Below are 15759 nucleotides of genomic sequence, written 5' to 3'. Positions count from 1 at the left end.
TTGGATGTTCAAACAATGGCCATTCAGCAGTTGATGTATTCCAGCAAAGTGTTACCACAATCTCGCAGACTCTCTTTGCAGTACCAGTGGCAGTGGTACAGGTAATCAAGCCAGGTAGCTAAAGTAAGTGTAATTGTAGCAATGGTGGACAGTGAGGGTCAATCACAATTACAATACAATTATTGATGTGCAGATGTTGCATGCCTTCACAAGTATGCAGAGTCAATGCAGTCAATCAACTTAAGTGTTGTGCTGATGAGAGTTTATGGGGAAATAGTCCTATTTCAGCAACCGGCCAATGGCAGCTGACCTCATATACTTCATGAGGTTACCTTGATTTTTACTCTTAAAGGACATTTTCTAAATCTTGAACTAGAGCCAGACATATGAGAGAGCTTGCTGCATAGTGCAAAACCCTGTCTCTTCATTATTATCTAGCTTTCAATGCTTGCGTTGTTAAGTCAGTGTTATTTCAGTCTTTCTGTGGATTGGATCGACCACTCATTGCCAGCAACTGTCATACTTGGGTGTGGGATGTGAGAAAAGAGAATATGACTGTCATTAAGCAGGAGATGATCTGCTTGACAGCCTCATATTTTGTAACTTTGCCAGTTGAAGAGGAATCAGCAGCAGTCTGCACTGCCATGTACAACCATGTAAAAGGAAATGTTCCGAATTTCTAAAAAATGTATCCCTTCTTATGAGTTTCTTGATGGAATTATTCATCAGTGTGTAAGTGTTGGCTTGATTTTCTTCCTAAAGATCCCAGCTGGGGAGTCCCTCTCTCAGGCCGGCTGCAATGTTTTCACCCGTGTGGTCGTCCAGGAAGTAGGATGCTTGAAGGCAGCAAGCTTTGAGATTTCGGTCATCGTCAATGTAATGCACGGTGCGGCTCTGGTATGGCTATGCTGTACAGGTTGACCAAAGATCGGTTGTAGTTGCAAAAAACTCCACAGTTTTCAGCTCTGCTGCAACTTTCTGTCTGCATTTTTTATACAGCTCAGGTATAGCAACCTGGCTAAAATGTGTGCGGGAGGGCACTTTGTACTGCTTATCCATCGTATTCATTAAAGCCGTAAACCCAGCTTTTGTTACTATACTGATAGGCATCATTTCTTTCGCTATGAACTCCGTTATTGCTTTTGTTTTTTCCGCATGTCGTTTTGTGTGGAGTAACGCTTTCAAAGAGTTCGGTTAGTGATCCCTGATGGCTGGTACTTGGCTTTGATGAAGTTGAGGCACTGGTAGCTGGCGTTTTAGCCGTACTGTCGTACATGGCTTTGTGGTGTTTTTTCAAGTGTTGATACAGGTTTGTAGTGTTACCTCTTGAGGTGGCAATAGTTGCGAGGCAGGTTCTGCACAATACTTGGCGGTGCGCAGCATCTTCTTTTTTATAGCCAAAATAATTACAAACAACTAACGTGCTGCTCCTCTTTGGCACTAAACTTTCTGCAGTGTCAGCTTCTGTCTAGCCCGAGGCCATTGTGCAACAGGTTAAAGCGCAGTGTTTACTTCTTTCCCCGCCTGTTCTGCTCGACTCCGCTCGCAAGTCACGTGACTACATCACATGACTGGTCAAAGGTCAAATCGCAGCCTTTGCGGTTAGAAAATCTTGTTTTCTCATATCGCTTTAATCGCAAATGCAATTAATTGTTCAGCCCTATTATGGAGCGCCATAAATTAGATCAAAACAGGCTTTCAGACAATGCATTTATTCCTACAGTATCTGTGTGTTTGCAAAGAGGCAAGATGAAGGCAAAATGCAATACATGAAGTTACGAAACTTGTCATTAACTGCCTCAATGCGATTTCAGCATACTCACTGTTCATTTGGCTGAATGTTAAGATAACTTATTTCCTTAAATTCTCTTCGTCTCCTGTGGCAGACAAGGCCACTTTAAGCTCCTTCCATTGATCCCTATCTTTGGCAACATGTTGAGCCTCAAGCCAACTTGAGTTGGGCACAGGTGTGTGCCAGGTCCACCAGTCCACTGACAGTCACTTATGCCCAGGATATCTAGATAGTATTTTGTTATCTCGCTGAGAACTTATTTTGCTTCAGGTGTCTCATAAAACTGGTTCTGACTCAAAAACAGTTTTTGGCCCAAATAAATTCTCATTTGCATCACTGGCTTCTATTGGGCTTTCCCCAGAGCTGGGATACATTTATTTGAGAGTTCTCTTGTGTGCTAAGAATCAGCTGAGAGCCTGATGCTTTTTAGTCAGCCTCCAGTATGTCTCTGTGCCTGCGACAGCCGTGGCTGGAAGCATTATATTTTCAGGTCATCCTTCCATCCATGCCATTCTTGTGATATCTCAAGAACGCCTTTAGGGAATTTCCTAAAATTTGGCACAAACGTCCCTGGACTCATGGATAAACTGATTTCGTTTTTTGTGGTCAAGCATTTGTGTCAAAATTTGACACAAATGTCTAACAGAATTTAATGATGAAGTCAGGACATTTATATCCAAAGGTCAACTTTACTGTGACATCATAATGTTGTGCAAAGACACTTTTTTTTGCCGTTTTTCAACATCATAATAGAAGGGAAGATATTTGGTGATATACCGAATTGGCAACAGTAATCTTGAGTGCCTTTCTTACTTTAAGTCATTATTCTAGTTAGTTTCTGTTACAGAAATGTTTTACTTGTTGGCGTTGATAGCACCGTGCCCAGCAATCAAAGGCATATTGCAAGGCTCTAGCACAGTCATTTTTTTCAGTCTTGCATGTACACTAGCATATCTCTTCAATTACAAGCCTCTTAAAACGCAATAAACCAATTCTGCAGCAACACGAACTGCACACATCCTCCTGCTTATGACACCTGACCCAATCACTTCCTCATCCACTTCCTTCAAAAACACATCAGCAACAAGATAGCTGTTTTTAGGTCTTTTAAGTCAAGAGGAACAGGGAACCAGGTAGAAAAAATAGACAGCACACATGCAACATGCATCAAATGTAAAAGTTTTTAAGAAAATAACGTTCAGCTCGTCCTGCTTGAGCAGATTTCAACATCAAGACTTTCCATATGCCTGCTATAGATTTGTCCACAGAACCCTGTACCTTGTCAGACATCAATGGCAAGCGCACAAAGATGTAGAAATTAGTTGTCTTGGACAGTATGCACTTGGTCACAGAGCAGGTGATGCATGGTCTACAGCAGGAACCAGCACTTAACCCTTAACCTGGAGGGCTGTTGTGCTCCGAGAGTAAACTAAACTCTTTCAAGCCGAACACTGCCCGTCTTTGAGACACACAACCCTCACCACCACTATAAGGTGATAGCATGTGTAGCAGTACTGCAGTGTGTTATGAGATATGCTGCATATCACTGCTGTTAAACAAAAATCATATGAATCCGAAATCCTGTTTTTTGCAGCAAAATGAAGAAGTATCTGAAATGAAACCACCTAAGCTGTCATTGTTGCTTTTCTTACGAAACACTGGCTTACTTTTGGCTCTTCCTCTTTTGCTCTTCCTCTTCTTACTGAAACCCAAAACAGCATGTAAATGATATTTTTGTCCATCATAATGTTTTGTCCACAGACTTTCAGAGTATAGTGGTGATGGTTTCCTCATCAGTTTTTTGCATAAAGTCAAAAAGTTATTTTAGAGAATTTTCTATTGCAGTATTACTGGCATGATCTCACTCTTTTTTAGTTTTTAGATTAACTTTTTATTCCAATATTTTGCCGAAGTCTTCTAACTGTCATAACTGGTAACTGGACCCAAATGCAACACACGAACCGGTCTCAATCTTTCAGAGGCTTTATTAACAAAAGCAGGACAAATCACAGTCTCAACAAAGGGAGAATGTCCAATTCTGTGTTCCACCGGGTCGACCCAGGGAACGAGTCGAACCGATGACGAGGTTCTGGCAGGGAACCCACCGGGAGAGCAGAGCAGGTGAGTCGAAGAGACCAGCCGATCTCACTCCAGCAATGGTGGGTCTCTCAGAAGAGCAGGCTCGCTGAGTGCCTCCTCCTCTTGGGGAACAGGGATGAGGAAAGCGCAGATCAAACTCAGAGTCAGGATGCAGAAGACAGGTCAAATCACTAGGACAGAGACAGAGCGGGTTGGTCAGGGACGAGCAGATCTGGCAACAGGCAGGTAGACAGGAACAGAACACTGGATAGTCTCGCATTGCAAAGAACAATCTGGCAGTGAGGATGAGACACAGGACAGGTTAAATGCAGGAGCAGGGAATGAGCAACAGGTGAATGTGATTACTGCTGACGAGGGTGCAGCCAGGCAGAGGGACAGAGAGAGGGAGACACCGCAGGTGGAGGAAATCAACATGATTAGGAGAGAGGTGAGTGAGGTGAAGCAGCAGTGAAGCAGACATGACACTCATAGATCAAAGTCTAATTCCCACTGCACAAAAAACCCACTAACACCCATTAACATCTGGCCTTTTCATGCCATGAGAATGCGTATGATCTGCATTCACACCTAGGTCAAATGGCTTTGCAGCAGACATGAGTTTTTATTGCCTCCAGCTTCAATCAGCTTTGATGGGAACACAACACCTGGGTGAACGCAATAATTTTTGCTCCTAAAAATTACCCCCCGTCTCCTCCTAAGCAGTTTGAAAATATTGTTCCAAATTAGTCTGCACCAGTTTGAAAGAGAGGCTGAACAAGTAAGAGATTTATAAATAGAAGAAACCACTAAAAAAAATTTGTCCCTGTTGCAGTCTGCTGTTTACCTGTTCTCCTGCCTGTCTATGATGTCACACGGACACACCTAAACACACATTAATAAAATTGAATTGAACTGAATTGAATTGAACCTTCACCACTTAGCAAAACTGGTAATGGTTAAACTGTGATAGCAAATAAAAACAGCAACAAGAAGCAGGCCTGCCTAGTTCCTGGATGAAGTGGGGAATAGGAGGAGACACTGTTGTTCATATGGACAGCTACCAGTGGAGATGAATAGACCACCTTTATCTAGGAGACAACCCTCGAACCAAAGCCAAATTGTTTGAGAATTTGAAAGATAATCCCACTCCAGTTGATCAAATGACTTCTTGGCGTCAAGCAAGGTTATTATTTCTGTAATATTGTGTGGAGTGAGATCATGGAATATTAAAAATGCGTTGTAAATGTTAAATCGAATGGCAATTTTAATTGAAAATGTTTGTCTGTTGCATTTATTATGGAAATCAACATTTCCACCTTTCTTCAGTGTGCAAATGTTCAACTTTAAGCATGTGTGCCTCGAGGCAGCAGATGTCTCAGATCATGCTACTTTGTTGTCGTAGTTCATTCACTGTCCAACCACTGCAGAGTTTGCTGTTGGGTAAGAAAAAAAAATAAGAGGAAACTGAGAAATATACATTTCCCCAGGGTTATAAATAACACTTTTTTTCATTTATGTTTACATATTCCATTTTGTGTGAGTAATCCTCTGAAAAATATACTCCAAAAGGCTAGAATTGCAATGCTGCTGAGAGCAGGTATGACCTCAGACTGACATGCATTAGGACACACGCATCAATTTAATTTACTAGAGAGAGCATCCCATAGTTTACCAGATGAGTCATCACACTTTCACAGGGAGCGCGCAGCTTTGGATTTTAGCATTTTTCAGAATGACTCGTGGAGCCGTGCAGAGCTGGAATTCATCATCGTCCCTCTTTTAAACAAATACACCTAGACTACACATTCCTAATTGTCAGCAGATGGCCGGGAGATCATGAGAGATGGCATCCTGTGTGTGTGTGTGTTGTGATTCACTTAAATAGGTCAGACAAGCAGTGGATCGCCTGCTTCTGGCTGCACTAATCTATTTATCCCATCAGCATGGCAGCATGTGGACAGAGTTGAACCATTGTAGAGAGCTCCACACACATTATACAGTGCACACGTCGCCTGTCAGTGAAATGTGACTTCCTGCCCCCTGTTGCGGAGCTACATGCTAACAGCTGATGGCTGATGGATGAGGGTTGCTATGAGGGTAATCTTTGACAAATGGCACGCTGATGTCAGTGGAAAGTGCTGGACTAGCTGCCGTGTCTCAGATTGTGACAACATCATTGTGATGGAAATTGAAACAGAGGGATAATAATTACTACCAGCACTGGAAACATTTAGGGAGGGTAATGTTTGGATCATCATCAGTGACCTTTTATTTAAATTTGTCCACTTTTATAAACTATCACTGATTGATATAATGTAACAGTGAAGGAACCTACAACCAGATCGCAACACCTGTTGTGAACACTGGTGTCATTCCTATTCAGTGCACATGCTCCCTGTGGTAATTCTTATGACGTGTTTCTTTAAAGGGTCAGTTCACCCCTAAATCCAAAATGCATATTTTTCCTCTTACCTTCAGTGCATATTAATTAATATAGAATGCTTAGTGCAGAAAAAAAAATAATTCAAAGGTCTTAATAGCGATGTGTCTTTCCAGAAATCATAACCTAACCACTCAAGTTAATCCAAAGAGCTTGTTGTGAACAGTTTCATGTAGGGACTATTTTCTTTCTGCCAACCGTATCACTGCACAGAAGGAAATGTGCATCTATGACAGATTATCTAGCACCACTGAGTTAGGAAGTGGAGGATGCAATAAATGATTACATCTTGATCTGTTATAAACTCCAGCCTCTGAGTAGATGCACTCTTCCTTCTGCGTGGTTGGAGGATGTAGTTCGGTTGAAAGAAAATAGTTCCTACATGAAACTGTTCGCAATAAGTTCTGTGGAGTATCTTGAGTTACTTGGTCTTGATTTCTGAAAAGAGACATTGCTGTTCAGTTTTTCAAATGTATTTTTTTTTTTTTGATGCTTTAAGCACCACAAGCTGAGTGCCATCTAGTTGTAAAACTGGAGAGAAGGCAGACATCTCTACAGTCGATATTTCTAACACTCTGCAGGTCACACCAAAACAGTCTAGATTAAAGAATAGCACTGCCGCTAAGAGTAAAAATAACTATTTTTGATTATTGGTTTAAACTATTGCTTTGATATAAACAAACATAGGGGTTTACTGGCTTGTTTCAAAGCTTCGGGTGCCAAATTGTCTTTTTATGTTCCTTTTACAGAACATCAACAAATTCATGTAGCTTCCAAACTGATCAAAGCTGCTGCACAGTTAAAATCCTTAAAGCTCCCTGTTGATATTTTAATATAAACAAGATGGAAGAAGTGGAAGAAGTCACTTGCAGACAAACTCATAGAGAATTAAAATCTAACAGTACTCTTCTCCTCTGCTCTACAGGATGTTTTAGTTTCTCTTAGCTCATTTTTTTACTGGTTTACCAGCTTGCAAACTGTCACAGACTCTCTCAACCTTGTTTCAACGGCATTAGGCAAAAGCCTCTGACAAACCCACTGTACTCTACTCGTCTATTAGTTTGTTGCATTTTTTCCCCACTGGCCAAACATAATACTGAAAATAAATAAATAAAATCTGACAATCAGACAAGTCTGACAAAAAAGTTCTTAAAAAAACTGTTTCCAGGATGATGTAAACTACAAACAGGACAATTAATACACTTTATATTATGCATTTTTAAATAATGAATCTTAAATGTTTGTAAAACTTAACCAGGGTTTATGCGTGATGTAATATGTGCAAGGCTGAGAGACTTTTATCAGACAGATAAATTTAGACAAAAGTTGAAGTGACTGTAGAGGTGGATGAAATAACAGCTCCCAAAAAGTGATGCCCCTGGTGGTGTCACATTCATTTTAGGTAATTTTTGTCACACTGTTGTGTGTTCATTGACTGTTTTTCTGATTCCTCTGGTTTTTGTTAGTCATTTGATGTTAAGGTGGGGTTGATGCCATGAGTGACAGCTGTGTGTGCCAGTTTGTGTGCGGGTTGTGATTGGCTGGATGGGTGTATGGGCGGGAACACCACTATAGGGGTTGGGATAGTTTGGCTTAATTTTTGTACAGGGGAAGGAAGGGGAGACTTGTCCGTCCTCATTTACCTTGCAACTCAAATTTACATGATTTGAATCCTTTGCAGGAATCGCGGACTCTGAATACATTAACTTTTCTTGTGCTGCTTTCAGAAGCCTTTCACAAGTATTTAAATCTTTGAGCCATGAGCAAATGTTTGATTTCTTAGAAAAAAACATGGAGAAAAAGGCAGTGAGCAATTTGGTAATAAATGTTTCACAAATTACAAAAACATTTACATTTAGAAAGTTATTTTAAAGGAGGCTATGGAGAAATGTGTACAAAAAAAATCCTTAGGAAAAAACTATATATATATAATGTTCAGAATTACATATTTAAAATTCTGTTTCAAACTTATTCTGATTTTTTAAACACCTTTTCCAATTAATTTCCTTTTTATAATAATAATGATAACAATAATAGTAATTGTTGTCGTTGTTGTTGTTGTTGTTATTGTTAGTTGTAGTAGCAGTAGTAGTAGTAGTATAAGTAGTATTTAGTCTTTTTTAAAACATGTTATTTTTTTCCTTGTACTTTTTTTGACCAATTCATTGCAATTTCTTTTTGTCATTTCTTCTTTTGTTGCCTATTGCCGTCTTCCATTAGTTTTGAAAATCAAGCCCAGTTTCTTTAGGTTTCAAAGGGATTAAATGCCACTTCTGAAAAAAAAACAGCCATGAAACTATTTAAGAATGGGGTCTAATATAATAAAAATCTTAAGGATTACAATGTAATCACTGTTGATATAACACAGTAATCTATTCCAACAATATTAGCTGCAACTCATAATTTTGTCTGGTCAACAGATAATGATGTGTTATTTGTCCTATTTGTTTGCAATAATACAAGAACTGGGAGTGGCACCCTGACAAGACAAGACAAACTGACAAGTGATCAGTGGAAATGCAGTCCAAACAACCACCACAGTAATAGTGCTGCAGAGAAAGAAAAAGACTTGAGAACCCTGTGTGCCACTTTATTGCCTGAGATTCAGTTTAGCTCTGATAGGAAATAGAAAATTTCCCTCGCATTCTGCCTGTCCACCAAGTCTATAATCCTCTGATTCATGGTGTTTTTCTTTTCCCTTTCTTCCAGGCTTCAAGTGCCCAGTTTGCTCCAAGTTTGTGTCCTCAGATGAGATGGATCTGCACCTGGTCTTGTGCTTAACTAAACCCAGAGTGACATATAACGGTAGGTCCATGTTCCTGTTTAACCACACAAATATAGAGAATGGGAGGACATGCAAGTGTGGTCAGCATGTGAGAAAACTGCGTAGCTGCAGAGCAGTCAATGAACAAATTCAACTATAATTACATATAAATGTTTGAAACTAAATACAATAATTTATGTGCAGTGTATTATGTGGGTGTGAAAAACAAATAAATATAGAAATATACAAAATTTCAAAAAAAAAGAATAAATGCAGATAATGTTTAATAATGACACCTCCAGGGGCGGCAGGGGGAGTGGATAAAGCAGGCACCCCATGAATGAAGGCAATGTCCTTGCCACTGCAGCCTCGGGTTTGACTCCCGCTCTTAGCTCTTGCTGCATGTCGTCCCCTCTCTCTCCCCCTTTCAAGCTATTGATCTGTCCTATCTAATAAAGGCTGAAATGCCAGAAAATAATCTCTAAAAAAACAATAATGACTCCTCCAATAGGCTTATAATTATCCTAGCGATAAGCATCGCTGCTCAAAAAATGACCAACTTTCTTCTGAAAGTAGACAATCACAGCTTTCTGGTTATGTAAGCTGATCTTCTGTTTGCAGTCTGCTTCCCTGTGAAATCTTGTGTAATCTTCTGTAATATTTCCAAAACTGTAGACTAACACAGTGGCTGCCTGGGGGGAGCTTCTTCATTATTTATCAATGATCTGCTATAGTCTAATGTATTAAATGACACCAATAATGTGGTTAATGTGACCTGGGGACATTTTCATCATTCTGCTAAGTGGGTTTTCTTTACTAAAGCCTTCTGCCCTTTGCTCCTCAGAGCCACCTTAAATATTGTATGTGCTGGTGGATCAGTTACAGGCACTGTCATACAGTCAGGGTTTATTGGAAATTTTATAGATTTCTGAGTCTCTTTTTACATCTGCAGAATGGATACCATTCAGAATTGTAAAATGATTTTCATACAGTAGCACCTATGTACAACATTTGAAAATGTTTTAGCACAACATTGACATTTTTGATAAGGATCCCTTAAACATACAAAACACAGTTTTTGTCACTAAGGGTCAATCAATGGAATCACAACAAAAGCAAACTTTTTTCTTATGTGACTCATGCAGAAATCATGCTTACAGATGAGGAGATGTATTACAGTTTTATTACAGCTCTGTGCTGGCGATGGCCGCAGCTGGGGGCATTATGTTTTTGGGTACATATGTCCATCCGGGACATTCTTATGAACGCGATATCTCAAGAACTCCTTGAGGGAATTTGTTCAAATTTGACTCAAACATTCACTTGAGCTCAGTGATTAGCTCATTAGATTTTGGTGATGATTAGTCGAAGGTCAAGATCCCTTGGACTCTTATCTGCTTCATTCTTGTAATTGCAATATCTCAATGAAACCTTTAGGATTTTTTTTTTTCAGATTTGACAAAAACAAAAAGTTGACTTAGAAGGTCACACTGACCTTGTCAGTCTCATTCTTGTGAAAGTGATAACTCAAACACCGTTATAGAATTTATTCTAATTACACACAAATATTCACTTGGACTGATTAAAATTTGGTGGTCAAAGGTAAAAAAAATGGTGACCTTGCATTTGTCTTATTCTGTTAAAAACGATATCTAAAGAACACCATGGGGGAATTTCTTCAATTTCGGCACAGACATCAAAAACAAAACTCAAAAATGAACCAATCAGAATTAGGTGGTTGAAGGTCAAAGGTCAAGGTCACAGTTTATTTTTGTTATGCTATATCACAAACATTTATATAATACCTAAAACTAACCTAACGTAAATTTGGTAAGTTACAATTTGCATTAGACAAGTCAACAAACCACACATCGGAAGCAAACATCATGTCGTGAATTTGATTGTGGGATTGTCCAGTGCTGATATCTGTTGTTTAAAAATAATTTTAAAAAAAGCTTAAAAAAAATAACTTTTTGAGTGGACAACAGTGTTTCCCACAGGATTAGATTCTGTTTGTGGAGAACGCTGTAGCAGTTTGAGTTTAGCTAGCGCAAATGCAGCACCGTTCCGTCATTCCACCAGATCAGCAAACTGTCTGTTGCTGCCCTGACACAGGATAGATTCACTGTGGCCACTGGCCACTAGCGCTTCACTGTTTGCGCTAACTGAATTTCGATTTCCAAAGCCAAGTTGAAGGTCCATCTGTGGAGTTGTGGTCCACTCTTCCCCTGGTGATACAGTCTAGGCAGGGAGTGAGGTAGGGGACCACAAGGTGTGCCAACAAGCTAATGTTAGCTCATCTCATTTAGCTCTTCTGTTAGCTTGTCATCTCATTTGTGTGCTCCTTAACAGAGAGAAAGCTTTGAAGCATAATGCTCTCTGGTGAACAACTATGAAGTGGTGGCTGTTTCCAAATTATGGACAAATGATGCCGTGCTGGCGGCTGTCTCTCTCCAGCTGGAAAAATAGCCAATCAGACATTTTAGGGGCGTATCAGTACATCAGCCTCCTGTATCAGAGCCTGGAAAACAGCTACAAGCATGGATGAGCTCAGTGCAGTTTTACAGATTTTTTATATAAGTGGACTTATAGAAAAAACAACTCATAAGTCTTTATATGGTCAACAGGAAAAACATTAAGTTAACGGCTCCAAAAAAACACTTCCACAGTTTCCATGTCAACTGTAAATAACACTGGCAGGAAGTCGCTTGCTATTGATTGCTTTGGCCAAAATAAGCCCTCTCAAAATAAAAATGAAACTGCTGACAGGAACTAGATTTAGAAGTGAAACATGGCCATTCAGTCTAATAAACTGACTAGTCTTTGGCATGATAAATGGGCCTTGCAGATGCATTTTTCAGGCTGGATAAACACACTAAGGTAATCAGCAGTGTTCAGTTTCAGTTACTTTGTGCGTTTTCACTTAAAAGCTTGGCTGCTTTTGAAGGGGAACTCCACTGATTTTCACATCAAAGTCTGCGTGCAGGTGGAGTAGGCTACCACTGCATATGGGGAAAACAGCTGTTTAAACTCTTTAGTGTCTCCAGAGGATGGTGTGTGAAGTCTGAAGGCTGAAAACTACAAGTTTCAAAATGAAAAAAAACAAAAAACTCTTGAGGTATGGCATTTTACAGAAGTCAAGATTCAAATCTCCAGAATCACTGCACAATAAAGAGCATTCAGATTCTGACTTGCAGGCTCGTGGACTTTGCAGACGCGTTCACAAGAAGTGTGCGAGTGCTGAGGTCTATCCAAATCCACAATTCATCCAGTCCACAAGGGGCCTCAATCAGACTCTGCAGAGAGTCCACTGGTGGTGTTTGCTGGTTTAATTACCCACAGTTCATAGCAATATGGACATGACGCTTTATTTTTTTTCCCCAAATGTTGACTAAAAAAACAAAACAAACTTATGATGAACTGCTGTATTAAAATGATACCAAAATCTTGGCCAAAAATCATATTTACCCACATCATGTGAAGCCTGTATGTTGTAGCACTGAGTGATATGGCTTTAAAAATCAAGATGCATGTCCTTTAAACTAATGTTTACTACTAAAATACAAAATTATTGCATTTACAGTAAAGCTGCAACCCCCCTTAAGCATTGTTAATTATGCTAGGACAGTTAGCAGTGGCAGCACGACCAGGACCTTTGCAGATCAAATTGAAGTGCTTACTCACCAATGCAACCTGGGTAAGGAATAAAGGGTGGTCACCATGTTTCAGCGTTCACATTAGCAGACTATTTAAGACCAGATGGTGGGCAGTGTGCACTGTGTTTTCGCATGTTAACATGGCAAGCCGGCTGTCACAAATTCGACAAAAAATAAAATAAAAGGTAAGATATTTACAGCACAAAACATTCAAATTTCACCAGCTCTAAATGGATGAAATGCGGTGCGCACTTGAGTCAAGGGAGCACCGGACTTAAAAGGACAGGCTTTTTAAGTCCTTTTTGTATTTCCAGGGTTCCCACAGATCCTAAAAAAAGTCTTTAAAGGCACTGATTTATTTATGTAATAATAAGCCCCTTACATGGTATTAAAATGACTTAAATTAATCTTTACGGAGTCTTAAGAAGTGCTCAGACATGTGAAGTAGGGGTTTATGAGTTGTTTATTTCTGACATTATGTTGTAAAATCTCAAAATAATTGGTAACAATGTTAAGAAAGCCGTCTAGAAATGCCAAATAATCCCTACTTCTTCTGTAATGTATAATGTAATATGTATATTGTCTTTCATGTGTTTAACTCTAAAAAGACATTTGACAGATGATCTCATTTCATTACTTGACAAAAAATGGCATGTTAAATGTTACAATAAACATTTGGGCAAAATAAAACTCAATTTTGGATGTTTGATTTATACAAAAAATTTAATTTATGTCCGAGTGGCAATAAAATGCCTTAAACATTACGTGCATTACATTTCTGCAGGAACTCTGATTTCACATAATTTTGGGGGTTTTTTCTTAAAAATTAGAAGTTTAGTCAGCGTCAGTTGATGAGTGTCTGGCTATTGAAAGCAAAATTAACAGGAACTGACGGCCCTAATTAATGCATATACAGAATATGTTGCTTGTGCATTTCCTCAGAAATCAGCACTGTGCAAGATGCAGTTAGGAAAATTAAAAGTGGGGACATCTGATGATGTGAAGTCAGGTCAGCAACAGACTGAACAAATGACAAGAAGAATGGAAAATTCTGCTCTGCCATGGCTTCTACTGCCCTGATTTGAACATTTACATCACAGTAACTTCCTCAGATGTTGCCATGTTTAGCTTCAGGAGGTTATTTTATATTGTGCAGAGCTGGAAATTCTCAAAGCAGATAGTCTCATGATGACCAGGAATTATTCTGCTCTCATCTGCCCCAAGGGCATACAAATGACAAATACTCCAGGTACAAAGAAAAATATGAAAGCAATGCTTCTCATGTTGCAGTTTTGTGTCTATGCATACATGCTGACAAAATCAAGTACACCACAAGGCTAACCTCTGGCTGTGGGTTGAATTTAAAGCTCTTTATTCTTCATTTGTCGTGTGCCCAACAGTCCCAATGAAGTCGTTGTTGGCAATGAAACTCTTTGTCCTCAGGCTCCCTCCAACAATGCTCATACAAAAATGAATAAAAGAAAAATCTCATACAAGTAAAGGTGAAGACAGACATACTGTGCCAAACTTAAAATATACAAGAGAAAGAGAGAGAGAGATTAAGTAGGTTGCGACAATAAATCGAAGTAGTATCTGATGTGTGAATCTGACGGGACTTGCAGGGATTCTGTCTGTTTTAAGATCATTCATTACAAATCACCTCACCCTTCGCTTCCCTCTCAGCAGGGATGACCTACTTTTACTTCCTGTGTGTATACAGAAACATAGCAGCAGTGAAACCTTTTTCTTCACTGGAAACCATCAATGGGGCGGCATAGCTAACCTATCGTTCATTTTGTGATAAAAGCACCAAATTTGGTACAAATATAGCTCAATGTATTTAGAAGAAATCCGGATATCGGGCCATTGCAGATTGGTGTTCTCATGACCATGGCGGCCATTTTCCAAAATGGCTGCCTGCTGTTACTGATATATGGCACTTTAGCCATGCCTAAGCTGCTGTGTCCATGTTTTCAACACCATAAATACCATAACATACACCTCTGTATGTTATAATAATAACTGGATTTAGCTGCAGCAGTGGAGAGTACAGCTGCATATTAACACAGGCCATGTAGCAATGCTCAGTAAATGTACTGCCACTGAATGTTGACATCAAGATAATGTCAGCGTTCTACATAATTATCTTTATGTCTCTAATGTACTTTAAATGACAATAATAACTAGAAAATTTTGGCAGAAATTTTGGAGGGTGCCTGCCGCTGAGGTGCCACAATGTATGTCAGGAGGTGCACACAGGGCCACAAGGGCCAATTAATGGCCATTAATTACTTACTGGCATCTCTAAGTCGGCCACTTTCAGAGGGCCCACAAGTGGATCATTGATTACTAACTGGCATCATCAATTGGCCACAAGGGCCAATAAATGTTTAGAAGTTTAGACGCCCTTACATTGGAAGTATTTTTGTCAGAAGAATTCATCTTAAGCTGACTGCTCCCAAAATACAGTATATTTCCTACACAATTTAATTTAGAGAGCCCATAGTTATCAGTGGGAAAGTCTTAGGTCATTTTTGTTAAGAGATTAATAATCTGCTCCTCAGGACTCAAAATTACAATAATGAACTCAAGGTCATACTTAAACATGTGATACTAGCAGTGGTGTGCTGCTGCATGAAGTCAACGTTTTGCATTCCCTTGTGTGCATAATTGTTTAAATAGCACCTGCTTGACCAGATGTTTTGTCAGGTATGAGGAATCAGTAGGAGAATGGTAATAGTGCTTTACTTATACAGTAGTAGTATATGTAAAAAAAAAAAATAATTCCAATATTCCGACTTAATTGTTAAATTCCTATTCTAACTTAACTGTTAAATGGCTAATGAATGGCTATAAATGGCTCTTTCATTACTTCAACCACCTTCTTGAAAGTGTTGATGTTTCAATATTTTGCACATGTCCAAAAACCTGTTGATATCAAAGTCTTTCACAATGTTTAAAAGTAGGTATGTTTCTCCCTCCTTCCAGATAAGTTGGCTTTACTGTGTGAATGCATCTCTACCCAGGC

General features: G+C 39.3%; 1 protein-coding gene across 1 annotated transcript in view; it reads left to right on the top strand.

Annotated features, from left to right (window-relative positions):
- The window catches only part of znrf2b (zinc and ring finger 2b), a 63658-nt gene that overhangs the window by 26797 nt on the left and 21102 nt on the right, over positions 1-15759 (top strand). Inside the window, exon 2 of the mRNA XM_042489765.1 lies at positions 9021-9116. Coding sequence (XP_042345699.1) covers positions 9021-9116 — 96 coding nt within the window. The remainder of the gene's footprint in view (positions 1-9020; positions 9117-15759) is intronic.

The sequence above is a fragment of the Plectropomus leopardus genome, chromosome 7, assembly GCF_008729295.1.
Source record: "Plectropomus leopardus isolate mb chromosome 7, YSFRI_Pleo_2.0, whole genome shotgun sequence".
Classification (NCBI taxonomy): Eukaryota; Metazoa; Chordata; class Actinopteri; order Perciformes; family Serranidae; genus Plectropomus; species Plectropomus leopardus.
Note: the sequence above shows the minus strand (reverse complement) of the source record. Positions and strands in the feature narration are given on the sequence as shown.